General features: G+C 43.3%; 1 protein-coding gene across 1 annotated transcript in view; it reads right to left on the bottom strand.

Moving 5' to 3' along the window:
- The window catches only part of GABRG3 (gamma-aminobutyric acid type A receptor subunit gamma3), a 329,965-nt gene extending 317,379 nt beyond the window's left edge, over positions 1-12,586 (bottom strand). The window contains exons 1-2 of the mRNA XM_054211091.1: positions 12,447-12,586; positions 8,858-9,006 (exon numbers count right to left, since the gene is read on the bottom strand). Coding sequence (XP_054067066.1) covers positions 8,858-9,006; positions 12,447-12,499 — 202 coding nt within the window. The 5' untranslated portion in view covers positions 12,500-12,586. The remainder of the gene's footprint in view (positions 1-8,857; positions 9,007-12,446) is intronic.
- Between the last annotated feature and the right edge of the window lie 620 nt (positions 12,587-13,206).

The following is a 13,206-nucleotide window of genomic DNA, read 5'->3' as shown; positions in this document are numbered from 1 at the left end:
TTTATGATTTGACTCTATGACTCTATGAAGGTATCAGTGAGGAAAATACAAAACACTTATTCGTCCTGCATAGAAGAGAACAGCCTTGAACAACAGATAGAGGTCAAAGCCCTTCACTTGCTACAGCCAGAGAAACTCTGACAGAACGTTCATCCTTATGGTTTAAGATCGAACTATCAAATGGGACTGCAAATCCCATGAAAAATCAAAAGGATAATCAAAAATTGGGTGCAGACTTGAAAGAAAGTTTGGATGACAGCAATACCAGGATGAGAACACAGTCTTCTGAACAGGGTATTTTTTTCACATGCTAGATTTTGTTGCTATTCTGTCCTGGAGCGTGAATGACAGCGTGCACATAAACGGACTCCCTCAATTAACTACGAATCATTTTTATTCTTCATATCCCATCTTCACCATCAATCAGCCTTCAGAACTTTTGTCCTTCATTTACCTTTCCCTAATGCACAAGCTGTAACTTTTCCAGTATTATGTTGCTTGGGAATGAAAACTGTAGATCTTAATGGTTAGGCTGGCTTTACAATCAAACCCTAAACTTTCCATTTTTGTTTTACTTATATTCATAGGAGGGGGGAGTTCCTATGTGATATCATAAGACTGAACAATAACAGAATTAGTTCCTGCAAAGTCTAGCAAGCTAGCAACCAAGGTCTGGATGAACAATAGCAGTCATAAGAAAACCATACAATTGCAAAAAAAAGCAATAATATTTTAAAATAATATGTGCAGAAAATTTTTTTTGTTGTTTAAAGGTGACAAAATAATTGATTAGTTTGTGCCACAACTTCAAAATGGCAACTGTAGCACTGTACATCTGCCCAATTTACAAATACTTGCTCAGAACCCACTTCAATAAAAACAAAGACTTCTAAATGCACTTCTACACGTGGTAGAGCCAACATAGTCTAGGTTATCGCAGAAGGAAAGAGAGAGAAGGATTTTCTTATGTAATTAATACCTCAGACTTTTCCTGACTCTTATCTAACTTTCAATCCACTGTGTCCTGAAAGTCTGTATGCTATACTCCCAACCTCCTCTCAGATTTCTTAGGTGAAGTTATGGAAAAGACGACAAAATAAGAACTAGCAGCTGCTACATATAGTTTTGGCTCTGACAATGTAGATGAAGAGTTTGGCAAACACTAACTGTCCACCAAACTTTCCCACTTACAGTGTCACTTAAGAAAAACACTCAGTCTGAGTTTGTATCAAGCCATTTCGGTAAGTAATAACTGTCAGGAAATAAAACTCTAAATAAGAATTATCTGTGTAAATGAATTATTTACATTCATAATGAGAAGGCTGTATTATAAGAGACCTTGCTGTTAAGTGCTCGGGTAAAAGGCCTCTCTCTCCAACTCAAAACCAGTACCTCTTTGTCAACTCAACAGACTACATGCAAGACATAAGTATTGCAAAGGTACAAGTGGCTCATTAGAAATAAGACAAAAGAGCAGTTTCATCTGCAATGAACTGTATTACTTGGGTTAAATTATGAGACTAGTTTCAGGAAAACGAAGTGTTTGAATACTGAAATATTTCTAAATATTGAAGTACTGTAAGCTTCAAAGTGTTGCTTTACAGCATTTGATTTAAATTAGGTGTTCTAAAAAAATGAAACAAATAAGAAAAAAATCAAACCCGTTAACTAATTTAAAAAATAAAATATCTTTTTTTTTTTTAAACAGAAACATTAAATTGGGGGGCTTCAGAGTCACTGCGTTGGAATAAAATTTCTCTACATATTCTTCTAGTATGACACGTTAAGAGTTTTACCTGAGAGAAGGATGAGTAAAAAGAAGGACGTTTCCCCTGACAGTTGAGAAGCTGTGAACCAAACCAGGTCAGAAACCAAAGTCAGAAATTCCCCTTTACTCAGCTCCATGGTTAAGCGACTAGAAAAGCAGAACATACGCATGGAAAAACTCACTGTCAACAGGCTATCCTCATCAGAAACGCTCCCGTGCTAGATTTTGAAAGAGACTATGTTCGATGCACTATACTGGCAACAGACAAGGATTAGGATTAGGTGTAACCAACCTATTTATTTATGTCGTGATTTAAAACTCAAACATGGATCACAGTTTTTAAATCTAAAACTGGGACTTTGGAGTCACCATAGAGTAGCTTACCCCCCACTTATTAGCCTTGCTATTCATATTCCAGAAATGTTCATGGCGAAGTCTGCAGAAGAAAGCATCAATTACTGAAGATGCTAGAGAACTAAAACTCCTGCAGACAATCAGAAAATCCCTTCTATCTTCCTACCTAGACCAGAGGTTGCTCTCATTTGCATTGAATAGCAACCCTTTCCTCAGCAATATTCCTCTCCTCACATGCATTATACATACATACATACACACATACATACATAATATGAAGACAATAGTCTTCATATTTACTGTCTTACTCATGGAAATGGACTGTTAATGGATTTCCAGTTTGGATTTCAAGTTTTCTGAAATAAAGATAATCTACTTTCCTTTCCCAAAAATAAGAGAAAGGTAAATATCAATGAGAACAATTAAAACATTTCTGATTTTTTTCTTATGATCTTTTTCAGCTCCTGAGCTCTCACTGTATTCAGCCCTGTTTCCTAGCTGAGTCTTAGCCACAGCACTCTGCATCCTCACCGATGGGTTATTCAAGTTTCTTCTTCCATAAAAAGCTAAATGAGACTAAACTCCACAATCTCCTGCGGTGCCCAGTACTACAGAAGTTGGATCCAGGACTACGGCTTTCATCTCCTGAGTGCTGCCATAATACAAACAGAAGTTACTCCCTCTCTCCTTCCCATTGTGTAGTACCTTTACACACCAGTTAGCTCTCCAGGTACAACTGGCTATAATCAATCCCTAAGTGACAACTGTCTCTCTCACTACTTCCTCTTATGTCTGTCATTGTCTCTCACAGCCTAGCACCAAAAAAAAGACTTACAGCAGAAAGTAGTAATTTGACCTTGCATGACAGTTTACAGCTTTCTCTGCACTATGATCTGGGAAATATTTTGATCTGTGAGGCAATAAGCAACCCTCTGTCACTACATATGGAGAAACCTTGCTGGAGCTAGTTTAAAGAGTATCAGGTGTGGCAATCAGCAACTGGCAAAAATAACTTGACAGCCACAGCGGTAATAGCCTGTGGCGCACTTCAGGGTTTATTTCTGTGTGGCCTGCTAGGAAGGCAGGTCAGAAAGAAGAAATGTAATACCGCTTCAGAACTCAAGGTTTTCATTAGGATTGTGCTCGAAAATGCACATCTCCTTTAAAAAGCAACAGAATAGAAGTTGTGTCTACTCACCCAACAGATCTGCTCCTTGCATACATGGAGAAACCACTTAAATTAGTTACAGAGAGAACTTTTAACTGCTTAAAAAGAGAACTGCTGTTAAACCCTGCCAAGCCTGTACAGTAAAGCATGTCAGACAGAACTTTGTCTTCTGTGTTTGCCGACACAAACGAGCCCACCTATTTCTACCAGCGACGCTTGTATAAACCTACTGAAGGTACTGAGAGTCGCACAGCTGTTTGTGAGACGGCCTTCGTCTTCAGAAATTTGCCTAACAGTTATAAAGACACTTGAGGAGCAAAGAAAAACAGCTGGACTCTCAAGGTGTCTAGAACTGTCAGAGTCAGAAGGTATATAGGCATTAAATTAGGGGGTGTATGTATGAGTGCCTATACATATATATACACACACATATATACATATACACTTTCATACTTAAGAGCGAACTTATTTGTTCTTATAAATACACAACAAATACAGGGGACCACTAGAGGCTGTACAAATATCTAGAGGATCCAAGAGGAATCTTGTTTCTGCAGTACAATCAAAAAAAAAAGGGAACAGCAGGCATCAGTGGAGAAAGCACCTCAGAACACACACTGATGAAGCTTTCTTCAACATGTGCAATTCAGAGCCTTCCCTAATATAGTGATACATTTGAGAAACAGAGGACGCAAATATACAATACAAAGTATCCTACTACTTTTTTCTACCCTCTCAGTGAATAATATCGCTAAAATCAGTTTTATTCATGCTTGTTCATTCTCTCCCATAATGCTCTTGCCTTGAGTCTGATTTGATGTCAGCTTGATTTTTTTTTTAAAATAAAGTAAGAAGGCAGGCATGTTAGAAAGCAAGTGCTAGAAAGTATAGGCAAAATAAATGAATGTAATAAACTACCACATTTATACAAGACTTACACTGCATTAAAAATGGAATTCAGTCTTTTCAGTTCTAGTTGACCATTACAAGAAATATCAGTTGAAAAACTAGCTGTCAGCTAAGTAACTCTGAGGCACAGGAAGTTCTGTCTTGTAATTTTCTACTCCTTGATTGGGTTTTTAACTGATTTTAGCTTATTTTTTAATACTTATGATCACACACTACTTCTCTGGGTAGTCTGAATACACTAGAGTGTAGCCCCTTCTAGTAGATTTTCTCCTACTGGCCTCTGAAATAGAAATTAACTGAAAATATTGAACTTTCCCTAGCAGAGTGTAAATAACTGCAAAGATCATTGGATAATCAAAGATTATAATCATTCTGCTCTGTGGCCTGCTGGTTTGCCTATTATTTTTGTTCTCATTTTATTAATAAAGGGGAAGTAAAATTTCAGGGCCAGAACTTAGTCCTACTAATTGTCAGTACTTAGGTCAGTGTGACAGGGGAAAGAAAATAACTCTTGCAGGGTAGTGAGCCGTACTGCAATTAGAAAACGTTGCATATCCATCGAATGGGTCTTCACTTCAAAGGACTTTGAAACAAACTACAGAGTACCTGTTATTGGAAGAGATTTTAAGACCTTCATAGTTCAGAATGGGTTTACTTGTTATCTGGGACTGGTGCCTTTTATATCATGCAACAGCCCCATGATTCTCAGCCCTATAATTGTAGCTGGTAAGAAGTAGGTGGAAAAGATGCTTTGTCTTCATAAAACACTTTTCCTTTTTGATCCACTCAGTACACCAGTATAAGCTGTTATGTGTGAAGTGCTTTCTTATCTTTTTTTTTTTTTTTTCCAAATTCCAAAAGGCATTTATGTTCTGTGGTATAATGGAAAACTGCCAGATGCCACCATTAAAATGAAAACCCTCACAAGCTGTGATATTTATGGAGACAAGAACTCTGCCAAGTGTGCGGCCACAGGGGATGCAGTCAGACTTTCCCCTGCTAGTAGAACACTGCTTTGTTTCCAAAGACCAAGGGCCCCTTTCAGTTAGACAGGTCCTGTTAAGGTGTCAGGTTGCTGATAGCCTTCACAGGGTAACTATTTAGCCTAATACTTAGGTTGTTAATCCACTGTTTCAAAATCCTGGCTTGGAACCTTGCAGGTGATGCCTGTACTGCTGAGTGTAGATTGAGCATGTGATCTGACCGACAGTCGTTTACATGAAAGCCCTAGGACAAGTATAAGCCAGCATGAGAAAAAAAGAAAGGAAAGAGCAAGTCCTGGCCTCAGTGTATCTTAGCATTGACCTGCACGCTCTTTACAGTGGTTGAGACAGGCTGGGTGGAGGAGGAGGAAGGAGGGTGGCTGAGTATCTGTTCACAGGAGTTCATTCACTGATGGCCATACCCTGACCTGGAGGGGATGCCATTACTCAAGAACTGAGTGCCCATAGTATGGCAAGTGGGCACTCTGAATATGCCTGCTCAGGGCCAGGTAGTACCTGGACATTCCTGAGATAGCCAAAACATCAGCTGCACTGGGAAGGGTGAAAGACCACAGAAAAGTCACTGCCTGGGCCAGCATGCACTTCAATGTCTTCTATATGCCACAGTCATTGCCTTCTCCCCATGGGCTTCGGCTTGCAAAAGCGTGCTCCCAAGTGACCTAAAAATTGCAATCCTAACCTTTGAAAATGCAAAGTCGTCAGTATTTCCTAGGCTTTCCTGTCTGCATTCAGAAAGAAGATCATTTCTTCAGGAGCATTGCTAAAGTTAGCCACTGTTAGAAGTAGTGGCTTTGCAATAAAAGATTGGAAAACAGAGTGAAGAGCAATGTGGCATGAAATGGTGAGTGTCCCCCATCCTGTGGGACAGACAATTTGCTTACAGTCAGCATTGCACAAATGTAAAGGCCCTAATGAGTAGCTAACTGCATGTTAGTCCTGAATTTAACCCTCAGCATCTTTTATTTGGCCACACTTCTGTTTGATTCTGAGAATTACTTCTCTCTTCCTCCACTGGGTCATTCCATGCTTTCTATAAATTTAAAAACATGCATTTTCATACTGTATGCTCTATGTTACCTGGTCCACTACTTTTTTTCCTAGTGCTTTAACTGATATATATTAATTGTGCTTTAACTGATTTGTATTAATACTGGGACCTTCAGGGCAGGAACACAGTTCTGTTGCCAGGGCAAGACAACCATCTCGTTTGGAGGACAACCTTCTCCCAGATGAAAAGGAAGAAGTGCTTGTGTACGAGGAACCAGCCCACAATTCAGAGAAGTTAGATATAATGCCTGATTCTCTAACATTCCCCTCATGTTCTCCTTGACAAATGCAGCAGCTTCAAAAGGGCAATGTTATTTATCTGCATCAAAGGTAGGAGAGGAGGGAAGAGGGACCAGGGAAGGAAGCAGAGGAGCACACTTCCCTAGCATCTGAACAACACTCAGCTCAAGTTCTGAAATAGCCAGATTCCTACCAAAGGGAAAAAATGGCCTAGGACTGAGATGCTTGATAGAAATAGATAGATGTAGTTGAGAACTGTAAAATCTCTGTTTGGTAGGATATATGAGGAGCTGAGTAATTTAACTCCTTTCTCTAAAACAGGATTTATGAAAGTTTGTGGAGAGACAACAGGAATTATTTTGGTAACAATGGTTTTCCAGTGCTGTAGGATATGTCTGACCTCTACTGATTTTATGGCAACTGACATGGGGACTTTGAATGATTACTTTGCCCTACATAGGCATAACATAATTTACTCTGCCTGAAGTCAGTGATCTGAGGATACGGTGTACAAAGTAAAATAAAAAATTTGTCTGAGAATGTCTTCCAGATGTTGATATGGATGGGGAACTGCATTAAAGCACTTCTCCATCAGATATTAAAGATCAGCTAAATCCAGAATGACAAACTAAGCGGAGCGAGAGAGAGAGATAAATGTCACTCTGTGTTAAAAACAGACATATCTATCAAATATGATCTTTGTAAATACTACAGAAAATCAAAGTAATAGCTACGGAAAAACAAAACAAAACCAAAACCATTTTCTTTCATACCACAGCATAGGGTTTTTTCTGGAACTTCTGTATTAATGTGTAGCTATAAGACACGAATAATTGTAATGGTGAATACCTACAGATGGCTCTTACTTCCCTCTAAACTCACCCAAAGGGATCACCTAGAAAGTATATCAATACATGTGCCATCAGCAAACAGTAGTTTCACTATAATCGGTGGTAGGAATTCTCCCTCTAATTTCTGCAAAAATGTAGGAAAAGTAAATTATACTGAGTAGTTGTTTTGAGCTTTCTTGTCGTGCTTTGGGCTGCGCTGGCCACTAAAAGGAATGACAGATGCTCTGTTTTACCTCTCTCCCCTTCAGAGAAGGGAGAGTATCTGCAGTAACGTCAGTTTGAATCCAAGTCACAGCACCACCCCTTTGCTCCCTTAGCTTTTATACTGATCATGATGAAGATGGGACAGAATACCCTGTTGGTCGGTTTTGGGTCACCTGTCCTGTCCGCTCCTCCCCACAGATGCTACCCCTCTATGCTTTTCCACTTTCGACCCTCCAAATTGGCACACAACAAAGTGATCTGATCTTCGTTGTTATAGCAATAAATATAAGCAGGAGCTTCCCTGCATACCACTCCTTGGTGTTCACTATAAACATCACACTTATCTGCTATAAGAGGACTCAAAAATATGCTGTTAGTTTCAGAGTTAGTTAATTAGAAGAGGCTTAGCTGAACAGTAAAATTACTGAGAAGAAAATTGGTTCTGTTCCACCTCAAACTAGAACAGCTTTCCCCATTCCCAGTTCATTCTGAAATATATGCAAGGTGCATGAAATATAAATGAAAAATTGTGTCTGATTTCTGTCATAGAAACTTGCCGTGAACAAACTGAACAGCAGTTGTGCTATAGCCATTCTGATCTAAGGATGCAAACATGGCAAGAGAGGCATAACCACAAAAGGTAAAAAGATACTGGTTTGAAACACACAACCTCATTATACAAAGTAAAAAAAAAAAAAAAAGACGGAAAATTGCTCAAAAGGGTTGATTATATGCAGTTATCTACTGCTCTTATCTAAATTTTATACCTATATGTAGTAGTACTGCCCACAAGACACTTACATTCTATCCGATTTCTTTTGGAGATAAGATGTCTACTGGTTTGGGGAAGAAAATCTCTAGAGTTGCCCTATACACAAGCAAATCCTTCTCAGCATTAAGGAATGTAACTTTCATGATCACGTTTTGAAGGGAGCAGATGCACATTCTTCTCTTGCTGTCTCCTACTTTTTCTTTTTAATATGCTGGATCTTTGATTGCTCCTCAGAGCATGAGTTTTTCATATGCATGGATTGGATGACAAAAAAGAAAGTATGTTCCTAACTCTGCCAAAGACCTGCTGAATACTTTAGAGCTGGCCCTTCCATATCTCTACACAAACTCTATACAAGCAAACCAGAGTTTAGCACCTTAAATTACCACCACCTCTTCCCGTGACTTGGAAATGAACTTCAGCCAAAAAACCTTAATCTCCACTTTCCCAGCCATTTGTGCATACTAACCAAAACATAACATAATGTCTTTTTTGCACCTATAGATGCTCTTCCTCACTTGTGCAGAAAGTAGTACTTACTTCCAATATCTGGCCGCAGCTTTTTGTCATACTCTCTCAACAGCTTATTTAGTATGAGAGTCACGTCTGTGTCTTGTGTTTTTGGAGCTAAAACCCATTTTTGGTTAGTTGTTCCATCTTCATATTCATCCTCTTCAACCTTTCTAGAACTGCAATAACAAATCAAACAAATAGATGTTATTTTACATAACTAAAATCTGAATTAACATTCTGGGTAAATCCACATGCTCATCTGAATAAGTTTTAGGTATCTCCCTTGGCTCTGCCCATCTACCCAGCCTTAGGCTGTTTTTGCAACAGGATGTTCCCATTAACAGTTGTTGAGTATCTGTGGATGGGCCATCACTGAGAATTGTTTAGAAATTCTCTTCTGCCAGTGTCTCAAAAAATTTTACTCTGGGAGTTAATGCAGCTATCAAAGTAGTATTTTATACCCGGTACTTTAACCAACCTATCCCGACTAGTTAGTTTACAAGATACTCTTACCAAGAGCGAACATCTGCAGTATTATTTCATTAATGCACCAAGACAACTGATTCATCTCTTGCACAAAGGCTAATAAGAGTATTAAAAATTCAGATCTTTTAATACTTCCTGATCATTTTATCCTATTAATAAATTATTATATTCTCAGCGCCTGAATTTCAGAGTTTAATATATTACAAGGCTTAGAATTAAGAGCTTGGTCCTTGAATTTAAGATGGATTATCACAAGCACACAAATACATTCCATAAATTAATCTGAATTTCCCCGCAGTTTTGACAACATTTTTTAAAAAAAACAGTACTACACCAAGAGCTGCGACTTCTTTCCTTCATAGGTGTATCATTTTTAAGACTATGCTGATACAGAGGTGGTGAAACTACAGTTTGCCCAGAAATCACAGCTAGAGCTATTTTCACACAAGACTAATTTCATTTGTGCAGCTTTTTGTGCACCAACAGTAAAATGTTGATTCGAAGATGTATCTTTTGGTATCTTAGAAACCAAATCTGTTTGATGTCTCTCACTGGAGAATATCTGTGACAGTTAGACTGAGATTAAGTTATCAGGAGAAAAGATAACCTACAGCAGTAATCATGTGTTATTTCGACCCGCAATTGCCCTGGTGATACAATATCATTTTGCAACCTTTTTACACAAATGTCAATAATTATGCAAGGTGCAAAGCAATGGACAACCAGAGGCACCAGTCTTGCTTGTTCATGGGATGTGCTACACACATCAGAGCAACCTCCTTTCTCTCTTCCTCTCCTAATGAAACTAGTGTCTTTTAAAATATCTCAGATGCCCAGAAGAGTTGACAGACACTGTATAGTAACAGAAAAAAAAATTAATACAATTATAAAAATTTAATCACAGAGCATCATAAACCCTCAATATTGCTTGTAGACCACCATCACAGCATTTAATGAAACTTTTAAATGAAACTGCTCTACAGACAATATGCCCCTAAGGATTAGCCATGAATCACTTAACATGACCTCACAAATTGCGAGTGCTCTAGGTATGATTTCTATATAAAAATAATTTTGAAATCTAGCCCCTGAGGATTTTATACAGAGAAAGCTCATATAACCAAGTTGCAAAAGTAGAGAAAACTTAGGAAAAAAATTGAATAGACCACCATTCCTTCTCTGTTGGCGAGATATATTTTTTTAAAAACTTGAACTTTTTTGCGTATATCACCCAATAAGCATTAAGAAACCCTAAGAGGAATTTGGAGGGGGGGATGTCTCCCTCAGACTCATGACAAGCCCTTTGTTTTAATTACGCAGTTACAGAACCATTCTCAAAGGAGGTATCGTCTCCAAACACCCATAGTTGATATTTCAGAGCTGAAACCCTGAAGTAGTGCTGAACTGCCGACAGGAAAGGAGCACAAATTGTACGTCTTTTTTCTTCTGCACCAACCACAACTTCGCTGGAGGCATCCAGCCTGCACGTGGAAACGAGAACTGAGTTCAGGTAGGATCAAGATTGACATTTCAGGGAGCTGCTTCTTTAAAACCAGTCACTAGTAGGACTTTAAGCTCTGACAAACCTTTTAAATCCCCTCCAGGGACAATGTAAATTCCTACCTACCTTCTAGATTAAGACTGGGGGGCGGAGAGGTTTCACAGTGAATCAGACCAATACACTAGATACATATTTTTCAAGGTGTTTTGTTTTCCTCCTTAAGAGTTTGTTATTTCACTTCCCTTGCTTGCCTCCACGGGATTAGGCTCCCTGAAGGCATTTGAGGTTGCGTTTTCACCTGTAGCCTTACTGGTGACCACCAAATCCCCAGCATATTCCTGCTGTCCACAGAAACAAGTGCAGGATGGTGACAGGCCATTCTCAAATTGGGAAGGAACAAGGGCTGCACACCTTCCAAACTCCTCAGAGGCCACTACTTTTGATCCTGTGAGGAGACGGAGCGGAGGCAGCGCATAAACTGCAAAGGAGGAAGGCTGGAAAACACTGAGAGGTTGTGGGGAAAGGGTTTATTTCCTGCAACACGTGTGTCCAGGACTTTCTCTGGGGGCTGGCATGAAGGAGCCTCTTGTTCCTGTGAGGATTTGGAAGAGAGATGGCACTCGGGAGCGGGGCAGGCTGCCAAGAAGGAGAACGCAGGGGAGGGGAGGGGAGGGGAAGGGAAGGGAAGGGAAGGGAAGGGAAGGGAAGGGAAGGGAAGGGAAGGGAAGGGAAGGGAAGGGAAGGGAAGGGAAGGTTTGTGGCTGATCCTGTGGGGGACACTGAGGTGATGCCTTTGCCTGGGTTATGTGTTGGAGGCCCTACCTAGTAGCCTGGACAACCACCGGGATGAAGGCGAGCCTGGCCCGAAAGGTCACGGCCGCAGCTGTTGGCTGTCCCCTGCTGTCCCCTCGCCGCCCGCCGTTACCGGAGCCCCGCCGGGGAGACCCTTCCCGCCGCTGAGGCAGGTTCCGGGGGTTCCCCGGCCCGACCCGGCCCCTCACACCGCCCCCTCCGCGGCGGCTAACGCGCGCCGGGCCGAAGGCGAGGCGGTTAACGGTAGTCCCCCCAGCCACCGGCGCACGCCCCGGCACCCCCGGCTGGTCCCGGCCACCGGACTCACGTTTTCCGCCGCTGCCCTCTCCCTCCTCACGCCAGCCCCGTCCGCTGGGCCCCTGGGGGGTGGGTCGCGGAGGGAAGCCGGAGCTGCCGGCCGCCCTGCGCCCTGAGGGCAGCCCGGGCAGCGACTGCCGCTGTCCCGCCGGGTGCCGGGCCCTGGCAGACACCGGAGCGGGAAAACTTTCTCACCGGAACGGCTTTCGGGACAACGGCCCTCGCTGGCGACCTCCGGCTTCAGACGGGGCCGGGGGGGGACACACAGCGGCAGGGCTGCAGCTGCCCGGGGAGCCGGGGAGGGAGCGGGGGAAGCCGCGTTTGGGAATAAAGCCCCGGCACGGCACGGCGCGGGGGCGCGCTGGCGGGCGGGGTGGGAGCGGGTGGGAAGAGCCCGCTGTCCTTCCCGGGCTCCCCCCGAGCATTTTGCAAACTCCGGCGAGCGGGACTCCCAAGCCCGCAAGCCCCGGTGCGAAGAGAGAGGAGAAGGGGAGGGAAGCGATGGGAGTGCGGACTTACCAGGCGTGAAACACTGAGAGGAGGAAGAAAAGCGGCAGGAGCTTAGCGGACATGATCCGGGCAGCGCTGGCCAGGTGAGGGGTGCGGCAGGACGAAGGACAACGTTGCAGGATGTTCACATGAAAGGGAGAACGAGGTGAAGCTCGTAGCCTCTCTGCCTCTGTATTCCCAGCTTTATACCCTGAAGAAAATACCCCGTTTCACACCGCTCCGGGAAGGGAGGGGGGCGGTGGCGAAAAGAAAAAAAAGAAAAAAAAAAAAAAAAGTCGGACGAGGGGGGAAATCCCCAGCGGAGAGGCTGCCAGGGCCAGGTATAAATCAGACTCCGCGGTCTGACAGGTGTTCGGCGGGCACCGAGCTGCGGCGCTTCCCCCTTCCTGGCAATCAGTTGCCGGGAGCAGTGGCGCGGCCCCTCCCGCTCCCCCCGGGCTGGCGCTGGCCGTGCCCCCCCCGGGCTGTGCACAGCGCGGCGGAGCCCGGGCCCCGCCGGGCCGCGGGGAGCCGCGGGGCGGGGTGGGCCGGGCCGGGCCGGGCCGGGCGGAGGGCGGGCGGGCGGGAGAAGGGGCTCACCTCGCCCCCGCCCCCCTTCCCCCGCGGAGCGCCTGCAGCGCGGCACCGGAGCGGGGAGCGCCTCGTCTCAGCTCCCTGCCCAACAGGTACCCTGGATGGCGGGGGGGGGTGAGCTGGCAAGTGAACCCTGCCCCCGCCCCGGCGGGGCACACACGCACACGGGAGAGGGGGAGCAGCAAACTGGTCAGCC

The sequence above is a fragment of the Rissa tridactyla genome, chromosome 1 (genome assembly GCF_028500815.1).
Source record: "Rissa tridactyla isolate bRisTri1 chromosome 1, bRisTri1.patW.cur.20221130, whole genome shotgun sequence".
NCBI classification, from domain to species: Eukaryota; Metazoa; Chordata; class Aves; order Charadriiformes; family Laridae; genus Rissa; species Rissa tridactyla.
The sequence above is the reverse complement of the archived record's forward strand: the minus strand, read 5'-3'. Positions and strand labels throughout refer to the sequence as shown.